Below are 26200 nucleotides of genomic sequence, written 5' to 3' on the forward strand. Positions count from 1 at the left end.
TAGACGTTTTTCTCAAAATATTCAAAAGGTCTATAGTAACTATGTTTCCGGGACACAAAGAACCCCCAGACCCTAGCTTAAGGGTTGTACATTATGAAATTTATCTATCGTTTATATATAGGATTTATCATTGGACAAAGGAGGGTGTTTGATAATGGGTGTGTCGGAAAAATCCAAATTTGTAAAGGTGAAATTTCAGGGAATGTTAAGGGGGATGCTGTACTAAATCAAAAGAAACTGTGCATCGAGGCTGGCCTTAAGGGAAATATGAAATATTTTAGGAACGTCTAGGGGTATTAATTTGAGGTTTCAGAGGCATTATTGCGGCTGTAAATGCGACTATTTGTAACTGTGACTGCTTTCGACTACGACACTATGACTGCTTTCAGGGAATTCTAGGGGGAATCTTGAACAAATTCAGAACACACTACATGCATGCTGACTGTCAAAAGGGCTAATCAGCAATAACTTAGGAACGGCTTTGGGATTAAGTTGAAATTTTCAGGGCTTGAAGGGCAAAGGGTTCCCTTATCATTTTCAGATCCCCTATACACACATCAAATTATTAAATGACCACTTTGTTCCGAATTAGTCAAAGATTTTAATAAATAAGCCCCTGTGGATGTCCTGCCCCTGCAGTCACGAAAGAAAGGGATGCAAATTATGCAGTGGGCTGATTGTTTACATACAAGATTTATTATCGAGACAGAGGGGGAATGTCTGATCCTGAGTGTATCAAAAAAGGCAAAGGATATTAAGATGAAACTTTAGGGAATGCTGAGGGAGATGTTAAACAAAATCAATACACAGTATGTGTATCGAAGTTATCAAAAGGGTATACATGCAATATCTTAGGAGTATATATGGATGTTACCTTTACAATTCCAGGACCACTATTACTACTACTGCTGTGACTGCAACTGTAACAACTTGCTACTAAAACAATTTGTGATGCGACTATGACTATGTAGGACTGCTTGCGACTTCGACCGTCCCAACTGGAGACTGCGACTGCTTGTGGCTACAACTACTGCAACTACTTGTGACTATGAAGGTAAGTATTTGTATCTGCTAATGCGACTATTTGTGACCATAACTACTTGTGACTGCAAATGCTAGCGAATACGACTACTTGGGACTACGGCTACTTGAGATTGCGGCTATCTACGACTATTACTGCTTGCGACGGCGACTATGAATACCTAGGCTAAATTAAGACTGCGATTGTGAATACGAATGTAACTTATCATAAGGGTATTAATTAGAAACTTTCAGGTTTTGAACTAAATCAAAGGGCACAATGTGTGTCCAGAATGTAAAAAAGAGAATATCTACATTATCTCAGGTTCGTCTAAAGGTAATAAGCTGAAACTTTTGGAGAATGCTGAAGGGGATATTGAACTGTTCAAAAGCATCTAGGTTGTAAAAGGGCGTATCTGCGATATTTCAGGAACGGCTATGGTCATCAAATTAAAGTTCCAGACCATGTTCAGGCAGGGTGTTTAAACTAGATCAAAAGACACTACGTGTATCCAGGTTGTCGAAAGGGAGTGTCTGGAATATCTCTTGAATGGCTACAGGTATTATATTGCAATTTAAGGGGAGTGTTGAGGGGTTTTGAATTAAATCAAAAGAGTTGAATTGCATCCACATTATCAAAATGAGATAGATGCAATATCTCAGAAACAGCTGAGGGGTTCAAACTTTAAGGGAATGCTGAGGGGGGAGAGAGGTGAAACTAAATTAAAAAAAACTGTGTGTATTCAGATTTTCAAAAGAGTGTCGGTACAATACATCAGGAAGAGACAAGGAACTATCTACTTTAGAACTTATTACCTTTGAACTTTCAGGAGATGTTGGACTAAATCAGGACCATACGAGCATTCAGCTTGTTAAAAGGGCATATCTACGATATATCAGGAACGGCTGAGGGTGTTATTCGAAACTGCCAGGGAATGTTGAGGAGGACACCGAACTAAATCAAAAGCCATTAAGTACACCCGGTTTGTCAAAAAGGTGTACATGCAATGTCTCAGGTATAGCTAAAGATAATTTGAAACTTTCAGGAAATACTGAGGGGGGGAGGGTGCTGAACTAAGTAAAAAGGCATTGTGTGCATCCAGTTGTCTAAAAGGACATATCTACAATATCTTGGAATGCTAAGGGTGTTAACCAACTGAAATTTTTATGGTATGTTGAGAAGAACTATTGAACTACCATCAAAACACTTTATCTGGATCCTGGTTGTTAAAAGATTGTAAATGCAACATCTTAGAACGGATAAGGATATCAATTTGAAACTTTCGGGGAACATTAAGGAAATATTGAACTGAATCAAAAGACACTAGATGCAGCCAAGTTGCCAAAAGACCGCATCTTCCAAACAAGGAGAACGCCATAAGGTATTTGACTGAAATTTCCAAGACTGGACAAGATTTTGAGCCAAATTAAAAGGTACTGTGAGCATCCATATTGTCAGAATGGCGTGTGTGGAGTATTTCCGGAAAGGCTAGGGTTACTAAGTTGAAACTTTTAGAGCATGCTGAAATAAAATAAAAAACACTATGCGCTTCCAGGTTGTCAACAAGACGGCCAAGGATATTGGGTTGAAACTTTCAGAGAATGTTGAGATAATTTGGCTAAATCAAAAGACAATATATCCATTCTGGTTGCCAAAAGGACATTTCTGTAATATATCATGACCTTCAAAGGCTATGAAGTTGGAACTTTCAGGGGATTATGAGAAGGGTGCTGAACCAAATCAAAAGATGCTATGTGCATCAAGTTCGTAAAAAAGGTGCATTTGCAACATTTCAGTGATTTGGGAAAAGCCAGTTTTGCTGACATTTTTCCTTGTTAATGGTCAGCTTGAAAATATAAAGATAAGCCAATGAAAATAAATAATACAGAATAGACATAATAAAAAACTAAATAATAAAAACGGTCAAGTAGTGGTGTTTTTACACTGTTTAAATTAAATAGTCAAATAACTTTGTTTAGCAGGAATGATATGGGGGCAAAGATTGTCTTACTACCTTGTTTAGCTTAAGTGAATAAACCGTTTAATGCATCAAGAAATTGTAAATTTTCTTTTTCCTGCAGAAGAGAAGAAAACATGACAAAAAAACGAATTAGTTTACGCAAGAAGATCTCTTTTTGATCATTTTTACAGACTATCTAAGATTGCAAGTCTTTACCAGGCTTCTTTGTTTCAGATTCACCCTCATACACAGCTAGTAAATCACACGCTCAATTGCCAAATCGATTACTTCCTCACAAAAAAAAAGAAGAAAAGGAAAAATACAAATTGATGATTTGACTTATATTGTCCCAGTCACCTGACGGAAAGAATATTCAAGGTTTTTGTGGGATTAAGCATTGGATATTTCTCAAAATTAACAGTAATACTGGTTAAAGAAATAGTAAAAAAAAACATTTCTTGTGCAATGGCCATAGTCTTGATCCATTTTTGTTGTATCAATGTGGAATTTCATTATCCATATGCAAAGTTAAGAGTGAATTAAGTACTTCAACACTAAAATATAAATAATAAAAACTATAGATCAATAATCGGGAACTGTGAACAGCATAAACAGTGAGTAAAAAACAAGAAGTATATGACAAAAATGGTTATGCAACCGTTTTACTGAGATTTGTATAACCAACTCCAATACAAGTCAAAATAACTTTATCGCAGCCAGTTCGAAGATCTTCTTCTTCGTGTGATCGCTGTTTCGTTTCAACTTTGAACTGAGTGCCAAAAAAGTCTCGTAAAGTTCGTAAGAACTTGATCCTGAAATAATATTTTTAAACACACTAAAATAACATTTGATACTTAACAAGTTATGTTCACTAATAAAAATCTAGTGCATATAGCCTAGTGTATCTAATCTAGTGTATATATATATATATATATATATATATATATATATATATATATATATATATATATATATATATATATATATATATATATATATATATATATATATATATATATATATATATATATATATATATATATATATATAACTATAAACATTAAGAAGTGTGGACCAAGTCTTTCGCGTGCCACATAATACATGGTTTCCCATTTAGTATAGACAATAGGTTTAATACCTGAATATATACCAGATAATACAAAAGAATTATAATACGCGAGAAGGTTTCCCAGCCGCTAAGTTTGAAGGAAAGGTATTACCAACATATGGCACTCAATCAATTAATTAAAGCAGCAGGCCAACGCAAAGAGGGTAGTGCTGCCAAACATACGTTGTTGCTGCTACTGGCATTTAAGAAAGAGCGCAAGAAGCTCACAGAACCCGATCTGGTCGGGTTCAGAGCATCTATGGTACAGACCAGCAATGACAATAGACATCTATACAAATTGATTCCGACCTTACAAGTAATCATGGATCGTAGCTAGTTTAGAAGCCATTTACTGTTGAGTATGCTACTGGGCAATTTACCTTTGGGCAGTAAATATTGAGAAAATCATTTTTTTTTTTTTTAATGTAAGAGACCTATATAACCCTATTACATCTGTAAACCTAATAAACCTATTGTAAGAAACTGTTTTGGTTTTTTTTTCACAGTTGAGGTTTTGCTTCATGAGCAAAAATTAATTAGAATAGAGCTTGGACGTAGACCCATAAAAGAAACAGTTTTTATTTTAAAGTCTTCCTTATTCCCCAAACAATCGATTCTACAGTTCCTGTTTGGGTATAATCACAGCTTCACTGCTAAGATGAGACCCTTGGCGTTTTCGACATTACAAATTAAAACACAGTCCCTGCAAGAAAAATAGGACCTGAGATGGATGTATCATGCGTCGTAATCGATCCCAGACTGGTCAATTTCCACATTTTTGTGCTAGTAAGAATTTTACTCGGTGCCTGAAGCATTTTTCACAAACTTAATTTTAGGTACAAGGGTATTGAAAAAACTCGATCATCAATTTTAGGCATCTTACGATCACAATTTATAGACTTTAGTTTTTTGTTTTTGCTAATAAATAGTTTAAATTTGAACAATCGAGTTGTTCTTGTATAGAACATACGACTGACCACTTGGTATGCTAAAATTATATTAACCAAAAATTGACTATCATGACAACATAAAAATCTCTCTCGATAAAAAAAATTACCCGATTTTTATGTCTTTATACTAATATCTACTAGCACACGAAACAATAAGGTGGTAAATGAAAATTAGAAGCTATAGAAAAAGATACTGGTAATTTGAATAAAAAAGGAAGAGTTGCAACGTATACAGACAATATAATAAATGAAATAAACTTTGAATATGACATGTGCTATAACAACTATTCAAACTGCATGGTAGTTACATTTAGAAATGTCTCCATTTAAAAGCTGGCTGCGATCCATTAAGTGCAGCAAAAAATAGCAATTAAGAGTTCAACAGTGACGAAGTTCCCGCTATTTGATGTTAAAACTGGAAAAGGCTGACCATTAACCCCAAGCCACTAGAATGGTTACATATCTCATGAATCAACGCTAAGAGTGTATATGAAAAAAGAGTGTATTATGAAAAAAGAGACAGGTCCAAACCCTTAAGAAGGGGGGTATTAAAGTATCTTTCGTGAGGGTGTGGGAGGGATAGAATAAAGGATTTGTGGTTCTAAACGCATCTTTTAATGTGGAGAGTTCTTTCGACCAATCATAGGAGAATCTTTCACCCCCACTCCACCCCCGAAACGATGTATACAGAATAATCTTCAACTGAAAATTAATAATTAGAAAAAAGACATGAACAATCCAAACGACAAGTTGCCTTTGAGGACCACCACTCCTATTCTGCAACTTCAACTACAATAGTCAATAATCTTTAATAAAGAAAATACACCAAGTTAGTTCAACGTTCAGGTAGTATCCCGCTAGGAAATTTTAAATATTAAAATCTGAGAATGTTTCTTCCAAGGACGTCGATCCTTGAAATACAAGCGATTAACCTTTCCAAAGACTAAGATTTGTAGTCATAATAAAGTACGATTTTCAAATAGAAGGAGATAACAATTATAAAGAATTTTAAATACTTATAAACGTGGGTTAATTCTACGACGGCTAAGCCGTTTAGCATTTGGTCAGGTTTACTGGAATATTTTATTTGCTATTTCGTTCCTTTCTAAAACACTATGGCAACTTCAAAGCTAGTTTACTCGTGGAAAACTTCCACAAAGAGCTAGTTTTATAAATAATACTCATCTTACAATACATCAAACACCAAACATAACTATTGTAAGCAATCCCTACACGTTGTTCCTTTTTGGCCTGACGCCACTGAAATACTAAACAAAAATATTATGACTTAGAAGAATTGATACCAGATCGAATTAATTGTCCCCGATCTGCAGCACATTCCGTCTGTCAATACAAAAGTCAAACTTTATAAATGAAATGGGCATTTCTTAATTTTATAGTTATACCTATATTTCTCAGAGAACTCTCCTGGTGTATAGGGGTCCATGAAAGAATCTTCGTTTATTAGGATAAAACATACTGTCTTTTTGTCAGAGGACTATCCTGAGAGGGATGGTACTAAGTTTCTGGAGAAAAAAGTACAAAATTGCATATTTTTACAGATGGGAGCATTAAACCTTTACAGTAGGGTTATCTGATATTCTGAGTCCGACGGTAGGAAATTGATTAAGATTCCTTGACTTTTTGGGGTATTTATCAACATTTACGAAAATCAAGCATAAAAAAGTTTGCAATACCAACAACACCTCCTTTTCTCTACTAAGATTTAAGCATTACTAGAAACAAAATTTATCGATAATTAGAAAGTTTTCCTCTCTATTGTAGTACCAATCAGCAAGGGCCAGCGAACCTTTGCTTTTTCTGTTTTTGATGACTTATAATCTTAAAGCAACCATCTGTGTAAAAAGTTGATGGATTTGTCACGTCACTGACTCTTTCTAAGTGATTTAGCATTGACAAAACAGATAAATGATCGTCATTACAATTGCAAAACAAATTAGTTTGAAAAGCTATGTCAGTACTATTTGGTTCCTAAATATTCTCTATTTGCATTGTGTCTTCGAGTCTTTGGTAGATTCATGTTCCAGGTAGAACTGTAAGTCCAAGTTTCCATCTTTGAAATTTTATTCCTTAAGTCTTATCTTTGATTATTCGCAACTGGCAGTTCAACGTTGCACAGGGTACATTTGACTTTCAGATTGACAATACACCAACGAAGAAATTATTTTAATAGTATCATATAAATCTGCCGTCAACCGGAAATCTAACTGGAATTGTTTTTTTTAATATAATTTTACCACCATTTGGAATTTAGTTAAATAAGTGACTTACGTATAAGGAGATAAGGGCCCAGTCATTATCTTTGAAACGTCCTTTTGACACAAGGCCATAAATAAAAGTGTGCTTGATTGACAGTTCGAATCAACACAACCACCTCTATATATTTCTTGCAGTAGCCGGTTAGCGGCTTCCAAGCCAATATCTTCAGGCACGGAGGGTGGTTTTCCAGAATTAATGGGGTTTGAGGATGATTCTGCTACAAGAAAAGCGCCTTTTGTTGTCTCTGCAATCAAGACTATTCCATAGCCTATAAAAGAAGCAATAATAGTTAAATTTTAAAATATGGGCAAAAGATTAAAAATATATTCAGTAACATGATTTTATTCAGTAACATGATTTTATTCAGTAACATGAATAATAATGATGGGATAGATATATTTCTATACCTAAAAAAGCAAATCAACTGTATTTCCATAGTTGGCATTTTGACGGTATACTACTGCTTGCGTTTAAGTAGAAGCACACCATTTCTTCGTCTCCCACTCACACCCCTCCTGATTTAGATTTCTTCTTGAGTTGAACTGCAAAGCGGCACTCACTTTTTATTTTCCCAAGTTCAGTGCTGCTAAGAGTACCCTAATGGTCCTCTACCCACTGGGCACAAAAAAGAGAGGCGTACTGGCTTCATAAGTGGAACAGAGGGAACCAACCATGATGAGGACAGCCAATTTTAAGTATCTCCAGCTCAAAGGTTTAGTGACATAAATTTGTCAATACACATAGATTTGTTGCTATTTTATACCCACCATTTGAAGAACTTTGCTACTAGTTACAACATAAATTTTTTTCTTCACAGATTCACACAAAAGCCCAGTAGAATACGAGAAGAATGAAACAACATAAATAAACACAGAAAATAACGCCCAATGTGATAAACTACGGTAAGAATAACAAGCCATTTTCATGCCAGGAAGCCAATTTGGTGATCGGTGGATAATAATAATAACGTAACAATAATCACAAATTGCATGATACTCGATTTGGTTGTTTGGTGTTATTTATTCTATTTAATTACATATGTAGTAAGTTAGTCAGTTTCAATCTAGCATAGCTTATCAGGTTCTTTAGTATAAAGGAACTTTGATAACTTTGGTTACCTAAAAACAAATAGATGAGCTTTTCTTGCTTTATAAAAGTGTCAAAACATCGTAATGACAACATCCTCCTCCCCCATTATAGATCTACTCAAGCCTATAAACTAGGATTTTCAACCATTTTACCTTTGGCTGTTATAGGCCTTATTACCTAAAGGTAATATGTTACCTTAAGGTAATTGTTACATATTACCTTAATACTAAGGTAAAATATTACCTTAAGGTAATTATAATATATTACCTTAAAATATTAAGGTAATATATCACCTTAATGTAATTGTTAGACTAAGGTATTAAGTTATATTACCTTAATATTTTTTGGTTGCGTTATTTCTTTGTTGGGGTACATATTGAACAAAATCAAAACGCAATATATGCAGGCATAAAATCATAAGAATGTCTTAGCTATATCAAAGGAACGATTGAGGATGTTAAATTGAAATAGTTCAGGGTTAATACAACAGCTCCTTCTACCACAACTAGCAATACTACTTATGCTACAACTACCACTTATTCTATACTACTCCTGCTGCTGCTACTGTGACTATTTACGACTGTGACTGCTTGCATTTTTGACTACTTGAAACTGCAAAGGCTTGTGACTGTGCCTCCAACTTTGCGGCTGCAACTTTCACTACTTGAAACTACGATTTCAAACATTCAGGGAAATATGAGGAGAATGCAAGACTAAATCAAATACAATTATGTTCAGTTCTATTTTCATTGAGGCGAGAATACAAACTCAACTTTATCGAATTGAGATCTCGTTTTAACCAAGAAGAATGGTGTCATTACATTTAACACAAAGATAATATGTTTAATTAGATGTATATCTGTAACCGTCGAGGGGGTGGGGTACATAGTCAGAAAAGCAACCATGATGTTTGAAAAGAGATTATAAATATAAAGCTACTTTTTTCATTTAATCGGCATGTTTCCTTCAGAAGAGGCCAACCACTAAATATTTAACAACAATTCTAATCTGACCACGTGTCAGGTAAAACATTCAGTGCCATCAACTCACAAAAATTAAGGAGGAGGGGAGCAAGGCAAAATATATTTTTCTAATTCTAAGGGGGGAATTTGTCATTATTTTTCAAAGTCTAAAGGGGAAGGGGTGAACAAAAATCTATTGGGATGTACATACCCAGCCCCTTTGTTAATTGACACAAAAGAAAACACTTATGCGCACCTATGCAAAAACAACAATGATCAATTGTACTCCTATACAAACATTAGTTTCTTATTTACAGATTCCTGAAGGTGAGCCACTTTTCACTTTTACTGTTCTTTTTTATTCTCTGCTTCTGCTTTCATGTGTTTTTTTATTCCGCTCTTGAAATATTTGAATTGTTCATTTTCACATGACATCACTTCTTCGGCATTTTCTGCAGTTAGTAGGTGTCACTTATGTGACAGCCGATCCAGACTGTTTCAAGCGGTAATCCTCCTAACATGTGACAAAATTTACATCTCGTGAAACGCTAAAGATAGTGATCGTGAATATCTTAAATAAGTAATGACGGTACACTCGAACGTACTATACTGTAAATGAGGGAGTCCAAGCTGCTATCTGAAAAGTATCGAATCATCAGAAGAGTTAATTAGACACCGTCTAAATCATATGTCACTTTTATAGGATAGGATTTTAGTAGATATTAAATATTAAATGCAATATAAGCCACAGGCGAATCCAAGTGGATTTGATTTATTGTAACAAATCTGAAATGCTGCTTGGGAACTTGGCAGATTTTTGTCATTGAAAGTTACCATAATTTCAGTGGCATATCTGTATTTATGATTTAAGAGGGAATCTGACTGCATTAGCCGATCATCTTGAAATAGGAGCATGAGCATGCGATTGTCCATATCATTGCTTTGATTGGTTTTTTGCAGCTAAAAAGATGAGATTTTTTTCCGCATTTTGACCCTTAAATGTACAGGCAAAATGGAAACATAAAATCATGGAAGGGAAGACCATAATGGCGCTGTCAAGGTGTACAGATCGCAATTTGTTTGTGAAGAACCCGATTAAAAATACCCGACGTTTTGCATGAATAGGGAAACTGAATATTTTCGTAAATACTGGTTTGATTGGCGTCAATTCACAAATATGAAGGGGTGGGGGGGGGGGCAAATATATTTTTCGAAATATATGGAGACAATTTTGGTTTATTGTATTGTAAAATGCGAATAAGGCATGTTTTAATCGAAAAATTAAAATAAGATATTTTGTAAATCTACAGGGAGTGAGAATAAAATTAATGACACATGACCCTCCCCCCCCCCCCCCCCCCACCCAACTGACACCACTGCAATTAATATAATTTTCGGGGGGAAATTACCTTTTTTATTCATTATTAAGATTATTTTTGCTACATATTAGTGATGTATTAATTTATGAATCAACCAAAGTTCTTACCAGGCGATCCCTTTTTTCCAACCCCCTTCCGGTGATCAGTTGTGATGAAAACATCAGATATAACCTTCAGCAGAAGACCTTTTGCAGATTCAACCATTCTATTCGCCATAGCTGGTGACACTTGTACAGCATAAGCAGTTCCCCGAATGCGTTTTATCAGACCAGGATCAAGAAACTGTAAATAGCTGGGATTAGTAATAATGAAGTTCCAATTTCAAAAGAAGTTCAATTTTACCATGCAATATAGGAAAGTAGAGTTCCTGAAACACTAAAAAAATTATTCTTTTCATATATAGAATATTTTGGTATTTCAAGTTTGAAAAATGGGCCAAACCAGGAAGTGATGGACCTAGAAAGTCATGATCGTCTCATATTTTTTTTTATCTCAATCGCCTATTTCTGCTATTTAAAAAAAAACTACATCCCTTTCTCCTTAGAAATTAAATTTATCCGTGTAGGTGCAGCTAATATCAGACAACATCCGAACTACTGATATACTACTGCTGCTACTACTAACAGCTCCCTGCATCATCAAGTCGGCTGATACCAACACACGGTCCATCTCCATCCCAATCTATACAAAGCCTTCCTCTTTACCTCCTCCCAAGAAGTTCCTATTGCCCTTAAATCTTTCCTTACGACATCCTTCCACCCCAGTAGGGAACGACCTATTTTTGTTTATCCCTAGACAGTGGGCCGTCAAGGACAATCTTTGGCGACCTGTCATCGTTCACCAAAGAACATGCCCTAGCCATCTCATTCTTTCTTTCATAATAGCCCTAGAAAGTGGGATTGATATAGCTAACTTTGTTGATTATTTATCACTTTGAGATCACAGCCAATCAAAGAGATATTGACAATCGACGAAACCACCATTTAGAAAACCAGATTAATCTTGATTACATCCGTCATTTTGTTCTCTACCTTATTTCCTAATTTTACGATTGAAATAAAAAACAAATTGAAAAATAGCCATTTCGGTCCAAATTACTCTTGCTTTGATAATTTTAATATTTACCGCTCATACATTTCGAGGGATGGGTGTTCTGGCCATTTGAGCCAACATTAAGAAAACAAGACTAAGAATGAAGAAAAATCCTGAATATAAAAAAAAGCCTGAAGATTTAAATATATTAATAGTTTAGACCAGGTTAAACGTGATTAATAGCAATCCATATTCGCTATAGACCCCCTCCCCCTCATTTTACACCCTATATTAGAGCTACAGAAATTGGATACGCAGCTTTGTACGCTTTACTTACAATAAAGAGGAGGGGTAGGTAGGGCAAAGTCTACTGTGTTTCAAGGGGCCTAGTGTGCGGTCCAATAGAGATTTATCACGGATCCTTATGTTTTAGTGCTTAAGCTTTGTAACAGACAATGCACAACTGAAAGCATAAAAGTAGAAACAAGGAAGTAACTATAGCAACTTAATGAAATTACAAAAAGAATTAGATTTGGTAGGGCGCAAAAGAAAATTAAATGTGCCTTTTGGCTTGTACAGTGCAAAATTAAAAAGCCGTATTTTGCAGGCTTTTTTGGCCCTCTAGCTACTGAAACCTTCTCACGAAATTATACTTGGAACGATAAAATAATGAATGAAGAACTTACACATCAATGAAACTTTCAGTTAATATTCCAGAACAAGAATCAAGGGGTTATAGCATCTTTATGTAGGTGTAGGTAGACCATTCTTATATATTTCCGCAATTACCTAATGTGCTAGTGCTTTATACTGTAGTATTTAACCCCGGAATTATTTGTGGTTCTACCTGTCTACATTCAGTGTCAGTAGCTTCAAGAACTCTTCCTGAAACTTTTATTGACATAGCATTAATCCAAGTTTCAAAATATACACAACCATCAGTAGTTGGAGGATTAAGTAGGGCTGGAGACGGGCACATGCACAGTAATCCATTTCAAGGGTTCTTACTTTTTAGAGAGGGTAAATTACATAAGGACTAATAGAAAATCATATAAATCTTGACATTTTGGAGAGAACCCAATGATTTTTCTTCGGCCTTCTTCTTAGAATTGTTCAAAAGTTTGTGCATCACTTTAATCTATTACCTGAAGTGGCCTCAGTTGTTTCCTTACTGGACAGGAAAAGAAGACTTCTCCTCCACCCAATGGAGGAGCACCACGTCGATTTATTTTCATGTCTAGTCCTTCATCGTCAACAACAAACCGCCGCAGGATCGGAAAAAAGCCACACTTTAATGCATCGACTGAAGGGTCAACCTTGTGGAAAATAAATATTAGTATTAGTACAATTATCAGGAATAAGCTTACGCTTTATCTTACTATGAGAATATCACATTTTTAACATTAAATGTTTAAAAGGAGATAACATATATGTTATTAAAAGCTTCAAGAAGCTTTGTTAATAATAATAGTAGCTATTTTACATTATTTCAGTTTATAGAAATCTCACAACATGATCACCAGTTAAAAACATTAACTACATCCCCAAAGTAAGCCTACTTACAGTAAAATAGGAGAGTAAAATTAACATAATACTTAGTGTACAAGTTTAATTTTGCCAAGCAAATGTATTTAAACAAACACGAGAATATAATTCAATACTAAGAAAAAAATTGTCATGTCTTATTTGATTGGTTGCTAACTATAATCAGATACCTTGTAAAATATTAGTAACACTTCATATCATAAGATTTAGCTATAGGAGTTTTTTAGCATAAAAATTACCTTCTGCCAATCTCAAACTTGTAGTTTTTATGCTGACGATTCCTCGTGGTATACTAAAGCCGCTATCAGCAGGTCCCCAAAAAAATAGTACTACCAATTCAGTAAGTCCAGATTTGTCTTCCAGTTTAAACGCCAAGTTAATTTGTAGCTCACGGTTATTATTTTTGAAAAAATCCATGAAAAATTTTTTTAAATATAAGGCTCGGCAGCATAGAGGTTTGATAGTGTCTTTACAACAATTCCTCTGAAATTCTCCCATTTTATCGCAAATCCCACAACCTCATATTTCGTTGAGTAGAAGACTTTCAAAGTTTATTATTTCCTTTAATTTAATTGGATTGATCTAAAAAGGCAAGATTTAAATTTTTAGCAAATCACAAAAACATTCAAGCTTCACACAAGTGTCAAAATTTGACTTTCACTTTACAGCCCCTTTGACCCAGCAAGGAATAACCTATAAACAGAGCTGACCTTATTGATGCGCGGTGCCTGGTGCAGCCACCCCTGTGCGAGGCCTTTGACAGAGGCCTTTTTTATACTGAAAACAAAAGAAGAGGTCATTTATGGGGAAACCAGGGCCAAAAGGCCCTTACAAAGAGAGGTTTTGATAGTTTTAGGGAGTTTTGACAGTTACAACCACTGGCCCCACTCCACATAAAGGCGGCCCCACACTTGGAAACCCTAGCCATACATTCAACGGCTGTTTCTGTGAGGCCCTTTGCGAAGCCAAAAATCATTCTCGTAATTGTAATTCGTTATTTATGTGAAAATATCAGGAAATGTTGAGGGGAAAGTTGAGTTAAGTCCATAAACATTATGTACATACAGACTGTCAAAAGGGTGCATCAGCAATATCTTAAGAATAACTTAGAGCATTCAATTTGTAAATTCCAGTTCATAGCAAGGGGGTGTTCATCTGAATGAAGGTCAATATGTGAATACTACTAGTGCTACTAATACTACTGCTATTACTGTTACTACCACTACTATTTCAACTACTAGTACTACTACTACTTCTACCATTTTTACCCCTACTACTACAATCACTGCTAAGGCTAAGGTATGTGCACGTTACTAATATTGCTACAACTGCTAATAGTGCAACTCCTACTTCAATCGTGGCTAAGGGTATTAACATAAAAAATTCAGGAGATACTGAGGGCAAGGTTGAAATAAAATAAATATTGCATGAAGGTTGTCAAAATGACTTATCACCAACGTTGAAATTTTCAGTGTATGTTTAAAAAAACAAAAAGTGCTAAGTGTTAATTACTACAACAAGTATTGATACTACTGAACCTAATGGTGCTGGGTTTTGAGAAAGGAAGAGGACTGGTTAACCAGATTTCAACGTATAAATCTATAATTGAGGAGAGTTTGAATTTATTATTTTCTTTTCTGTGCTGAGTTTCACATATTATTATCAGTCATATGATTGAGCAAATAAAAAAGGTTTGTAGAAAGTTTTTTCATTATATCGTACAAAAAATAAATTCAAGTTTCCCATTCACTCTATTAATGAAAAAAATGTGGGTTGTTTGGCACTTAATATAAATTTCGTTGGCTGTGAATATAATTATTTGCTTATGAAAGAGAGGATTCAAACCTAAAAAAAAAACTAGAAATTGTTCTTTCCCCTTTAGAATTTAATCAAAACTATTTATTTATTCGTTTTCTTGTGGTTGAACCTTTGCTACAGTATACCAGATGCACTTTGGATTATTTTTTTAGTCTAGGGAATTTTCATATGGCAGAGCAATATTCATAAAAGAGCTTTAAATATTATTTTTAACAACCAAAACTTTATTGTATTCTTGATATGATAACACAGTATTTAATTTCTACCAGTGTATGTATATGATTTCATTCTAAAACTCTTTATAAAACAAGTAGAAAAGTTGAATGCTACTGAAAAGTTAAGAAACGAAATACCTGCCTGTATATGGCTCCATATTCTATGATAGCTTTCAAGACAACAGGTAAATCAGAATTTTTTCCGACTGGCTAGATTGTAAATCATTCCAGGGGGTTTGAAAACAAAAAGGGGGGCTTCTTTGCCAAAAAAGCATCATACTCTTTCCAAATTTCTACATAACTTTGCCTTTTTTCCTAATTGTTAGTCTTACACAGAGATTTAAACATTCTGTTAGCCTCCTTTTTGGTCACCCTTGTGTAAAGAGCCCCTTTCCTGCAAAAGCTGTTGCCTGCGAATGCAGTTTCTCATGTTTAACCCCATATATTTTAGGAATAAATAAACAATTAACCCTTCCCGCTATTGACGGTTAGAGCTGTGTGCAGCTATGAGATCAGCATGATCCAAATCAACAAACTCTGAATATCCTTAAGATGGCTGATAAAAAGAAAGAAACTGCATGACTTAAAATTTAATAAAAAGCTTAAATTCTCTGAAAGAAATGTAAAGACCTTGTTGTTAGGGTTTACATAGCCTCCTTTGCTACAGTGATAAACATAAAAGAAGTTCAGTTTTAGCTATATATGTTCTCATTTGTACTTTCATAGTGTTAAAAATATTGTTACTTGATCATTTGTCACTCCTCTGAGCACTATCTTTAAGGGCTTCTTGCAAAAGGGGGCAAGTTGCATAGCAGATTCGAGATAATAGCCAATCCCTCGCTGGCATGAACAATCATGTTCAATGGGACCTCCAACCAATAGTCCAGGTTGAAAATAAATTGCTGTACCAGTTTCGTTAACTTCTACTTTTGTACCATTTGTAATTTTATCCAATAATCGAATAAAACCAGCCTCGTATTCTGAAAAATTAGAGAAAAATTATTGAAATGGCACAAAGTGTGTATTGCAAAATAATGCAGGAAAAAAAGAAATAACAGACAGACAACTTCATCTATTACAAAGGAAAAATGACAAAGTTATTGAGGAAAAGGACAAAATGTAGGCAAAAATATTTCTTGAGAGATGAGCTATTGTAACATAGGCTATTGTACCCAAAAATGTTGTTAAGATTAGGATGAACTTCTTTAAATTTTTGATATGTGTTGTAACTGTGAGCGTAAACAGGAATAACACTTAGAATGTTCTGTTCCAAGACAGAAAAGATGCATGCAAACCCATTAACTTAATAGAATTGGCAATCTCTGTTATACCTGAATTGTGGAAGACTCAAATTTTTTAATCTTGGACACACAACTAAGAACTATTCCACCTCTGACTTAAGTGCCATAGCCGTCCTAACAAAAACTCCTTTTCCTCTGGAATAAAATTCATTGCAATTACTAGTTTACAAAATATGATGGTAAACATCAGTCCAAAGATCATTCACTATGCCCAAAATATGCACAACATCACAAAGTTATGAAAATGACCCATCAAGACAATATTCCAGTCCCAATACCTGCAATAGAGCTTGCAAGACTTGCCAAGATGTCACCTGCCGTGGAAAAGTGAGGTAACGTAGTAACAACGCTACCTGGCTGCTTTCATGGCCTAGTGAAATTTATTGGCAGATTTGAAATTTGTTAACTGATTCGGCAGCTTTTGGAATTCTGTCGAGTTCAGCCGCTGGCAGCCTTGGAACTTTCCCCATGCCTGGATGTCACGTTCTCCAAGAATTATTCATGCTACGGGAATGAGCCCAAATCCTTTTCCCAACCTCTGGTTCCATATCCCATAAAATGATTAAATTCAGTTATGATCATTTCCTATTCCACCCTCAGATATCTCAATTTGAGCCCATCAATGCGCACTCCAACGCAAACAATACCCACCATGGCGTAGTTGCAACCCTATCCAGCAAACCTAAAGCAAGCCAGCATTACCCAACAAATAGATAGGCCTCCCAATTATTAGCCAATCAGCATTACCTCTCCTGTTGGGAAAAATCCTACAAGGCAGTGTAAATGCTGCCCCTCTAAAACATTTGGCCACAAATAACCTTCTATCAAAATACGAACACGATTCTGACCATCTAGATCAGTTGAAACAAATCTGATTGACCCGTATAATTACATAACTGAGCTCCTTGACCAAAGTCTCTCAGTTGACATGGTTCTACTAGACTTTGCTAAAGCCCTTGATAAAGTATGTCATTAAATGCTCCACTTGAAACTGAAAGCAACTGGCAGTGAACTGGATTATGTCTTTCTTGAAGGGAAGGAAGCAGCAGGTCAGAGTTTTTGGTGAAAGTTGTACATCTTTCTATTCTAAAATAGCAGAGGTCTTAATTGGGGTGCCTCAAGGAACTGTTTCGGGACTTACACTTTTCAATATCTACATTACGACCCTCCAAAAACCGTTACTAATAGTCCATAATAAAAGTCCATATTGCAAAGGTCTATCATCTGCAATCCAGTAACTCTGCTATATCTAAATCCATTGAAGATTCCTGTCATACTCCTAAGTCCCATATACCAGCCTACGTCAACTCAAAAGGCTATTCGTCCCTGTTTTTTGAATATATTAAAGGAAGCAGATTTTATCTTTGCCTCAATTACTTCTGACATTAATTCCATTGAAGCCAGTCTGAATTCAATCCTGTCAAATGAAATTAATCCTGTTATTAACATTAGACATATGAGCCACCCACCATCATCCACAAATAACTGCTGGAAACTTAATTCTTAACAAAAAAATACCTAGTATTTTAATGATATGTAGTATAAATATCATCCCCCTGAATAGTCACAAATATTCAAGGGGAGGGCACAACACATAATTGTTCAGAATCAAGGGAGAGGGGGGGCAAATTTCTAGTTTTCTCTTCAATGAAAAAGCAAATTATTTAAAATTTGACGAGTTTTCCCTTTTCTAATTAAATTATTTCCGTGAACTGGTATTAGTAGAGTGTCAGTCATGATTTGATAAGGCTTCCAAAAGCACTATTCATTTGATAAAATTCCTGATTTACAAAAAAAAAAGATATTTGCTTTGAAACAGTGTAATTCACGGTTTGGATTAAAGCCGTGAGGATAGTGAATTGCAAGGCAGCTTGTACTTTATGAATTGGAGAAACTAAGTTGATTTGATTCATGTTAGAAAAATTTGAGTATTTCAAACTTGTAACTCATATTCCTCCTCTCTGATTTCCCAATACATTGGAGAACCCCCAATACTTGTCTATAAAGGACAAAAAAAGGCAATACCATTCAAATTTACAAAAAAATGAAAGTCAATGCTGTCCCACACTATTTCCTGTTGTTGGTCCTAATTTAAGAACCAGAGATCATTTGCTGAGTTTGGTCTCTGGTCCAGAGTTTGGTCTCTATAGGTAGCAAATTACTGAGTAATATGATACTTTTAGACTTAGAGATGCTGTAGACAAAGTTTTATGAGAAGAACTGTGCGGTTTTAGAAAAGATAGAGGAAATTTTCACTCTTAGACTAATAATTGACATTTGGTCCTTAGTTTTATAAATTATGAGCAAGCGTTCGATTCTGTTGATAGAAGAAATTTAGCAAAGGTCTTGTCTTTGTATGGTATACCAGACAAATACATTAAAGTGACTTTCCTGAACTTAGATTATGCCAATGATTTAAGCATCCTTGATGAAAGTGTGAGCAAAATGAACGAACTTTTAGAGGTTTTGCGAGTTCATGGTGCATGAATATGTTTGAAAATTAATGTTAAGAAGACTAAGTCACTAAGGCTAGGAATAAGTGAAGATGAAAAGGTAATGTTGGGTAACAAAATGATTGATCAGGTGGGCAGCATCACTTATATTGACAGCACTATTAGTAAAGACAGTGGAAGCAGTGAAGATGTTAAAAGTAGAATAGCCAGGGCTCAGGGTGTTTTTTCAGAGTTAGCTTTCTAGGGCTATAATGAAAGAAAGGTTGAGGTGGCCATGATGTGTGGATGAAGGAAGACAGATTAGTGAAGATTGTCCTTTTTGGTCAACTGTCTAGGGCTAAACAGAAAGCAGTTCGTCCGCGTCTTGGGTGGGAGGACATCATAAAGGAAGATTTCAAGGAAGTGGGAATTTCCTGAGAGGGTGTAAAATGGGAGGCTTTGAATAGATTGGGATGGTGTAGGAGCGTGCGTAGCTGTTTTGGCCTCAGGCGGCTTGGTGCTGTGGTGAATTGTTAGTAGTCGTAATTTGTATAGGTCATTTTCAGGAAATTGTAAAGTAGTCTACCCAAACCAGAGATTGCACTTAATAATTTTCCTTAATGATTAAGAAAAGACTCCCTGAAGATACATACTGTTGATATTTTCAGATGAAGGCTAGATCCTGAGTGGTCCTTGAGAGAGTGGGCACTTAACTAGAAAGCTAATGACCATCCAACTGTACGTAGTCCCTAAACAACACTGAAAACAACTAATAAATCATTAACTCTGGAGCTCCACAAGAAAACATTCTTAGATTGTTCTAATATAAGGTAATGGGATCTTAAAGTTGGAACAATATACTGCCGAAATCGAAAGCATGATGTTGAGATAATCAGTTTATTTAGATTCAACCAACTACAAAATGAACAGGTGGTGGGTTTGCAGTGGTGGGGGTGGAAGCTGTTTGGACGCCATTTTCTTCGTCTTTATCATATGCAGCGCAATCATCTGTAGTTGTATTATCTGCGTCGTTACTTAGCTCGTCTTTATTTGATTGATGGGAATTTTCCGCTGATTTTGTTATGTTGGATAATTGAACTGCCTTCATTCTTTACAAGATATGATCTAGGTGAATGGCTAACATCAACAACTCTCCTCTTATTCCACCTAGCATCAGGAGTCTTTTGAATGCTTACTTATGCACCTATTTGTAATTGAGGTAGGGGTTTTGCAGTAGGATCATAATACGATTTTTTGTCAGTCTTGTTCAATTGCTCATTTTTGTTCACAATCTGTATGGTTGACGATTTTCTTTTGTCAGAATGACAGAGTCACACCACCATCAATAAACTGGGAGACAGGAAATCTGGAAGTTGAATGAACAAAGTTTGAAGAGCATTCAAGAATGGTGCTTGTTGTTCCAATAGATGAAAAAAAGAGAGATAACACAGTGTCCTTACATCCTAATATGGATTAGTGAAAAGGGTAGAGACATTTATAAAACCTTAGAATTTTGAGAAAACAAGAAGGACAAAGTAGAGCCATGTCTGAAAAAAATAAGAGATCATTGTGCACCAAAAACAACAAAGTGTTTTCAAGATATATATTCCAAAACAGAAATCAGCAACACGGAAATACAGCCTGACCCCCAAAAAATACGAGTTATTACTGAAATACCATCACTCTCAACCAAAAAAATTACAAACCCTGCTCCAAATGCTAGACTTCCTTTCAAGATATATACTCAATCTTGCCACAAAAGATCGCCCTTTGAGAGACCTACTAAAAGCTGAAATATTTGTTTGGGAATAACACCATGAAACAAGCCTGAAAGAAATTTAACAAACTATTGTATTAAACCTTGCATACTTTAATAAAACAAGTGATATAATCCAGTTGGAAGTCAACACCTCTAAACATGGACTAGGGGCAAGAAATGAATATAGGCACATAAATTTATATATTTCTCAATTTCTGTTGTGCAAATGCTTCTAAAAGGGTTGTTAATCTATGTTCCTTGTGTGTTCCCTTTCAATCAACATAATTGCTAGACTATTTAGTCTGTCCTAATTTATTGTTGATATCAAATAGTGTTTTTTTTTTATTGCTTTTAGCCTGGAAAAGGATCTCTCTCCAGAAGCAATGCTTAATGCAATTGTTAAGACTATTTCACAATTGCAAAAACCAATTGTTCATTTTGATGGTGGTGTGGTTCCCTTTCAAACTTGGGGCCCAATTGTTCCAATTACCCTTTTTCCAGCCCTGATAGCAATCTACATTAATACCCAACATTAGGATCAGACATACCTGTTTATAATGGATAAATAATCTTTCCATGGCATTTTCGGTTAGTTGCTTCCATCTGGCATATTGAACTATTAATTGCAAGAATCAAGAGCCAGAATTTATTATAATAATACAATTATTCAATTAACTGGGTATGTCCCAGCTGCAGCAGATGTAGCTCCTCATAAAAGAAATCATAATTTCAGTAATAATTGCTTATTCTCTTCTTTGCCTGGTTTGTCAGTAAAAAGAAATTGAATTATTAATTGTTAATTTGGCACCATTTAAAGTTTAAATCATTACAGGACATTATTTCTGCTCTTCTTAAGTTGAAATAAGAACACAGGAATAGTTGTAATGCCCCTGAAAGAGAGAAAATTGAATCTGTTCAAAGAGAGGCAACATAAGATCTTGATGGATGCAAGAAGGGCAGTCCACAACCAATACTTCTCTAATAGAGTGATTGCCAATCAGAATAATCTTCCTGATATCACTGTAACTGATACCTCTGTCTAATGGTTAGACCATTGAAGACACAGTGGGATGCAATTGAGTCAATGGCTCCCAATCATCAATGACCGGCAACTCCACAGGATTATTCCTTATTTTGCTGGACAACGCAATCTAAGGTAGAAGTTGCTTGGATTAAACCAGTGGCCTTACTGTAAAATGTTAAAGAAACTAGAGATTGCAATCTACTCAACTCAACATAAGCATAATCTTTTGCAAAAAGTTCCTTGCCAAGAAAAAGCCTTTGGTATTTTCTTAGCTGGATATAGTAAAGATTATACCCCAGTTGCAACTGAGTTCGCCATATCATTTTTTAACGTCATTTATAGTTGTAAAATATAATTATGACATCAATTATCATCTTGTATACAAAGATGTAGTTTTTGTCAAAAAATTGATTTCCTTTAAATATAGAATTTTGATTATAAAAGTGCATTAATGTAGCAGTTTCCTTACAAATGGGCCATTAAACAGCTCTCTACAATGTTCTAGTGCCTTGCTAGCAGTGGAGGAAAAAAAAGAAAAGGAGGACATGTCAGTGTTACCCATTTAAAAAGTGATTTTTATTCTTGTTCAAGCCAATGGACTGTAAGTTTCCTGTATACAGTCTTAGATTATGGCAAGTTCAATGGTGTGATTTTTGTTTCAATCCAATGACATTTTGTAGCAGTTTTGGGCTGTTTTTTTGAAATTCCTTTAATTTTAATTTTTTTAAAGTAGCATTTTACTATTAAAACTAATTTAGATAATGGTTACCACTCCTGAATCAGCAAGAACTGGATTTTTTGGATTACCAGTTTTTTCAAACATGTTTTTAAACTTTTGTTTGCTATGGGCTGTGGTTTACCCATTACTAAGTTTCAGCCATTGCTGCAGCCATGGTAGATAATTTTTAATCAAAGTATTTGCCTAAGATTAGGCACTATCTAAGTAATAGGGGTTTTACCCTATGAACTTATAGTGTTTGTGTGTTTCCTAAATCTGGAACCATCAGGGGGAGGAGATACTGTCAGAAAAGCAACTACAACATTTGGAAATAGCATAAAATAAGGGATCTAGTGGTAGACTAACCTACTAGTTCTGTTTTATCAACTTGTTTGTTTTAAGAAGTGACTTTACATTACAACTTTGCCTATGAACTAATACAAACCAAGGCTAGTTGGAACTGGTAGACTGTTATCTTCAAAAACTTCTGGTTCTTCAGCATTTGGATTTAGTCAAAAGCAATCCCTATTTAATTATTTGGATATGCTATTCTAACTTTCAAATCCTATATCTATGATCAGACAGAATTTTGAAGATTAAGCCTAAGCTTTAAACATAGATCCTAGAATAAGTTCCACTGGTGTTAGTCTGTAGCCCAGATCAAAAATTATAAGTGTTGTATAGCCTAGGATTAAAATATTCAATTTTATTGCACACTTATGAAGAAGGTTTCAAAAGATCCAATAGCAAAAAATCCACTTTCTAGGTGGTATGATAGATATTTGATATAGATTTAACTATTTTACTGGTAAATAGCTATCAAAATAACTGGGACATTTTACACAACAAAAATCTATAATTAATTTTATTTTTCCTAGAGCCAGACCTATCTCTAGACCCATTTAGAGGGGGAGGCTGCAGCACAATTGTAACAGTAGAGATTGACATATTAGGAAAGAGCATTGAATCAGTTTTGCAAGAAGGTGCAGCAAAAAATGCACCAAACCCTTTGAAAAATATGTCAAAATATACCCAAGCCTATAAAAACCAACACTACCATCATGGTCAGTTCTAAACTGCTAAAATTACATAAATTTGTGCATTTCACAACAATTTTCCAGGCCCTCTAGAGGGAGAAGAAGTGGAGGTAGTTGATTGAGAATACCCTCCTGGGACATACTTTAGTCTGTAGATTCATCCCTGAAAGTTTTATTTTCCTAACCTAAACCCTTTCTGAGATAGCAAGAAGACAATTAACTAGAATTTTACCGTTTCTCATTTCAGAAGCCAAGCTCATAACTATTTTAAGCCTACAAGCAAGCCCAGCCTTAACTGGTTGAATTAGCTTAATTAAATATTTAAGAACGTATTGTAAAGCAGGCATTATTTATCCGCGATAAATTTAGCTTATATAAGCCCAAGAAAACTTAAAATTCAACAAAGCAATAACAATTTTTTCCTTACCATGTAAACCAGGATTATCATCCTGGGTTCTAATTTTTACAATTCGAATAGGGCGACCAGAGAGAATAGAGAGCACAAGTCTCGCTCTGAAGTTTTCACTGCCTTGGTATATATTTGAACTGCTCATGTTGAGTTTTTACTGATACCGGTACACGAAACATAAATTCAGATTTGCTTGCCTTATTTCGGAAGGAATTCATAGATGTCTCTTAAATATACATAAGCGTAGTATCACATGGACGTTTCAAACTACCATTATCCCTTGGTTAGAAGTCCAGGGTATGCCATAGACATATTTATTCAAATGGGGAACTTCAAACAACACGTCTATGTAAAATAAAACACTTTATAACCACCTCAGTCTTGAAATAGAATGAGTTTAGAAGAAAACTATTATGCACCGAATAACGTTTGAAAGCTAACATTATAAAAAAAAAGTTGATACCGTATTCTGCAATAAAGAGATCCATGAAAAGATTTCCTATTATATTTATTTAATTTAATCAAGATCCCATCTACAAAAGCACGGAAAGGTTTAGGCATAAATTTAAAAAAGAAAAAAGAAACGTTTGTGCTAAAAAAAAAAAAAAAAAAAAAAATATAAGTTGGAGCCTAAAATGAAAAAAAAAAGAAGAAAACAGCAAGCCGAATATAAATCAAATTTGCACTCTACGCCAAGGCTGACCAATTATTATCTTTTGATGTTTTCACGCAGTTTTGAAACTTCTATTTCTGGGTGGGTTACGCTATAATTGCTATTCAACCTTAAGGTGAGCCACCAAAGTGGAATGGAAATAAATATTCGGCAACACGGATGAAGGTGGAATTGGTTTATGCTTTATCAATTTTACTTAAATCTTTCAGAAAGTTATAACATATAAAGCAAAAGGTCAGCATTGTAAAATTGGCGAGTTAATAATGATTAAATCAAAGTTTATCGAAATGATGAATTAGAGAAACTATTAGTTAATATTTCACTAAGACATTTTATGAATTTTTATCCACGGCTTTTGGAAACTCAGATCAATTTTAATATTGAACTGTGTTTTCCGTAATACTCTGTGCCTGTAATGAAAAGAAATAAGAGCGACATCAGCAGACGTATTTAAGTATTTTAAAGCTCCTAAGCACCAAGCAAAGCAATTTTTATTGTATTAACTCTTGTCACTGCTTTTCAAACGTGAGTTCGAATATTAGCAAGTGAAGATTTAAAATCTAATCTCCCGCTTTCTCTTTTCTTTTAAGCGAGCAGCACAATTTCAATATTAAATATTTAAATAAGAAAAACAGTTTTTTTTAACTGAAAGTAAGGAGTGACAATTAAAACTTAAAACGAACAGAATTTATTCCGTATATAAAAGGGGCAGTCCCCTCCTTAGCGTTTCGCTCTTTACTTTACTCGCTCTTACTCGGTTTTTTACTGTTTTAAAAAGTAGACTTGTGAGAAATAGTCAAAAATTTAGCGTAAAGAGCGAGGCCCTGGGGAGGGGAAAGCCCCTTTCATATAAAGAATAATTTCTGTTCGTTTTAAGTTTTAATTGTCACTCCTTACTTTCAGTCTAAAAAAACTGTTTCTTATATTTAATTTCCAAACGTTTTTGAATTTGGCTCATCGTACACGAATTGTTAAAACAAAATTTGCATTTGATTTTACTTTTTTTTGGCTAAATCTCTATCTCAAAATTTTGATCGTACAGTTTTGGATAAAAAAGGGATGAGGAGGGGGCCAAGTTGCCCTCTTATTTTTAGTCGCTTAAAAAGGGCTCTGGAACTTTTAATTTTATTTATGAACGTTTTTATTAGTAATTGATATACGTAACTTACAAATTAACTTACGTAACGAACTTCTATATTCATATATTCTCATTACGTATATGAGGGGGTTTACTCCCCTAGTCAATACCTCGTTCTTAACACTAAAGTTCAGCTTTTGTTCCAGTTCTTTAAGAATAACACCTGAATCACAATAGGTTTAATTAGAATAAATAGCTCTTATGAAGGTGCTAAAAAAAACTTCAGCGCAAAGAGTAAGACATTCACGAGAGGACGAACCCCTCCCCCCGTATATGTAATAATTTATGTTCGTTTTCAGTTTTAACGTTGCTCCTTACTTTCGGTTGAAAAAACTTGTTTTGCTATCTAA

The 26200-nt window shown here is 34.8% G+C and overlaps 1 protein-coding gene across 1 annotated transcript; it reads right to left on the minus strand.

Moving 5' to 3' along the window:
• Window positions 1-3614: 3614 nt before the first annotated feature.
• LOC136032083 (RNA 3'-terminal phosphate cyclase-like protein) lies at window positions 3615-24255 on the minus strand. The gene is made up of 6 exons (XM_065712219.1): window positions 24058-24255; window positions 16104-16339; window positions 12927-13097; window positions 10857-11031; window positions 7332-7587; window positions 3615-3793 (listed from the first exon to the last, which is right to left on the minus strand). The coding sequence occupies exons 1-6, from the start codon at window positions 24182-24184 to the stop codon at window positions 3631-3633; spliced, it is 1128 nt and encodes a 375-aa protein (XP_065568291.1). The 5' UTR covers window positions 24185-24255; the 3' UTR covers window positions 3615-3630.
• Between the last annotated feature and the right edge of the window lie 1945 nt (window positions 24256-26200).

Source organism: Artemia franciscana, chromosome 1 (assembly GCF_032884065.1).
Source record: "Artemia franciscana chromosome 1, ASM3288406v1, whole genome shotgun sequence".
Taxonomy (NCBI): Eukaryota; Metazoa; Arthropoda; class Branchiopoda; order Anostraca; family Artemiidae; genus Artemia; species Artemia franciscana.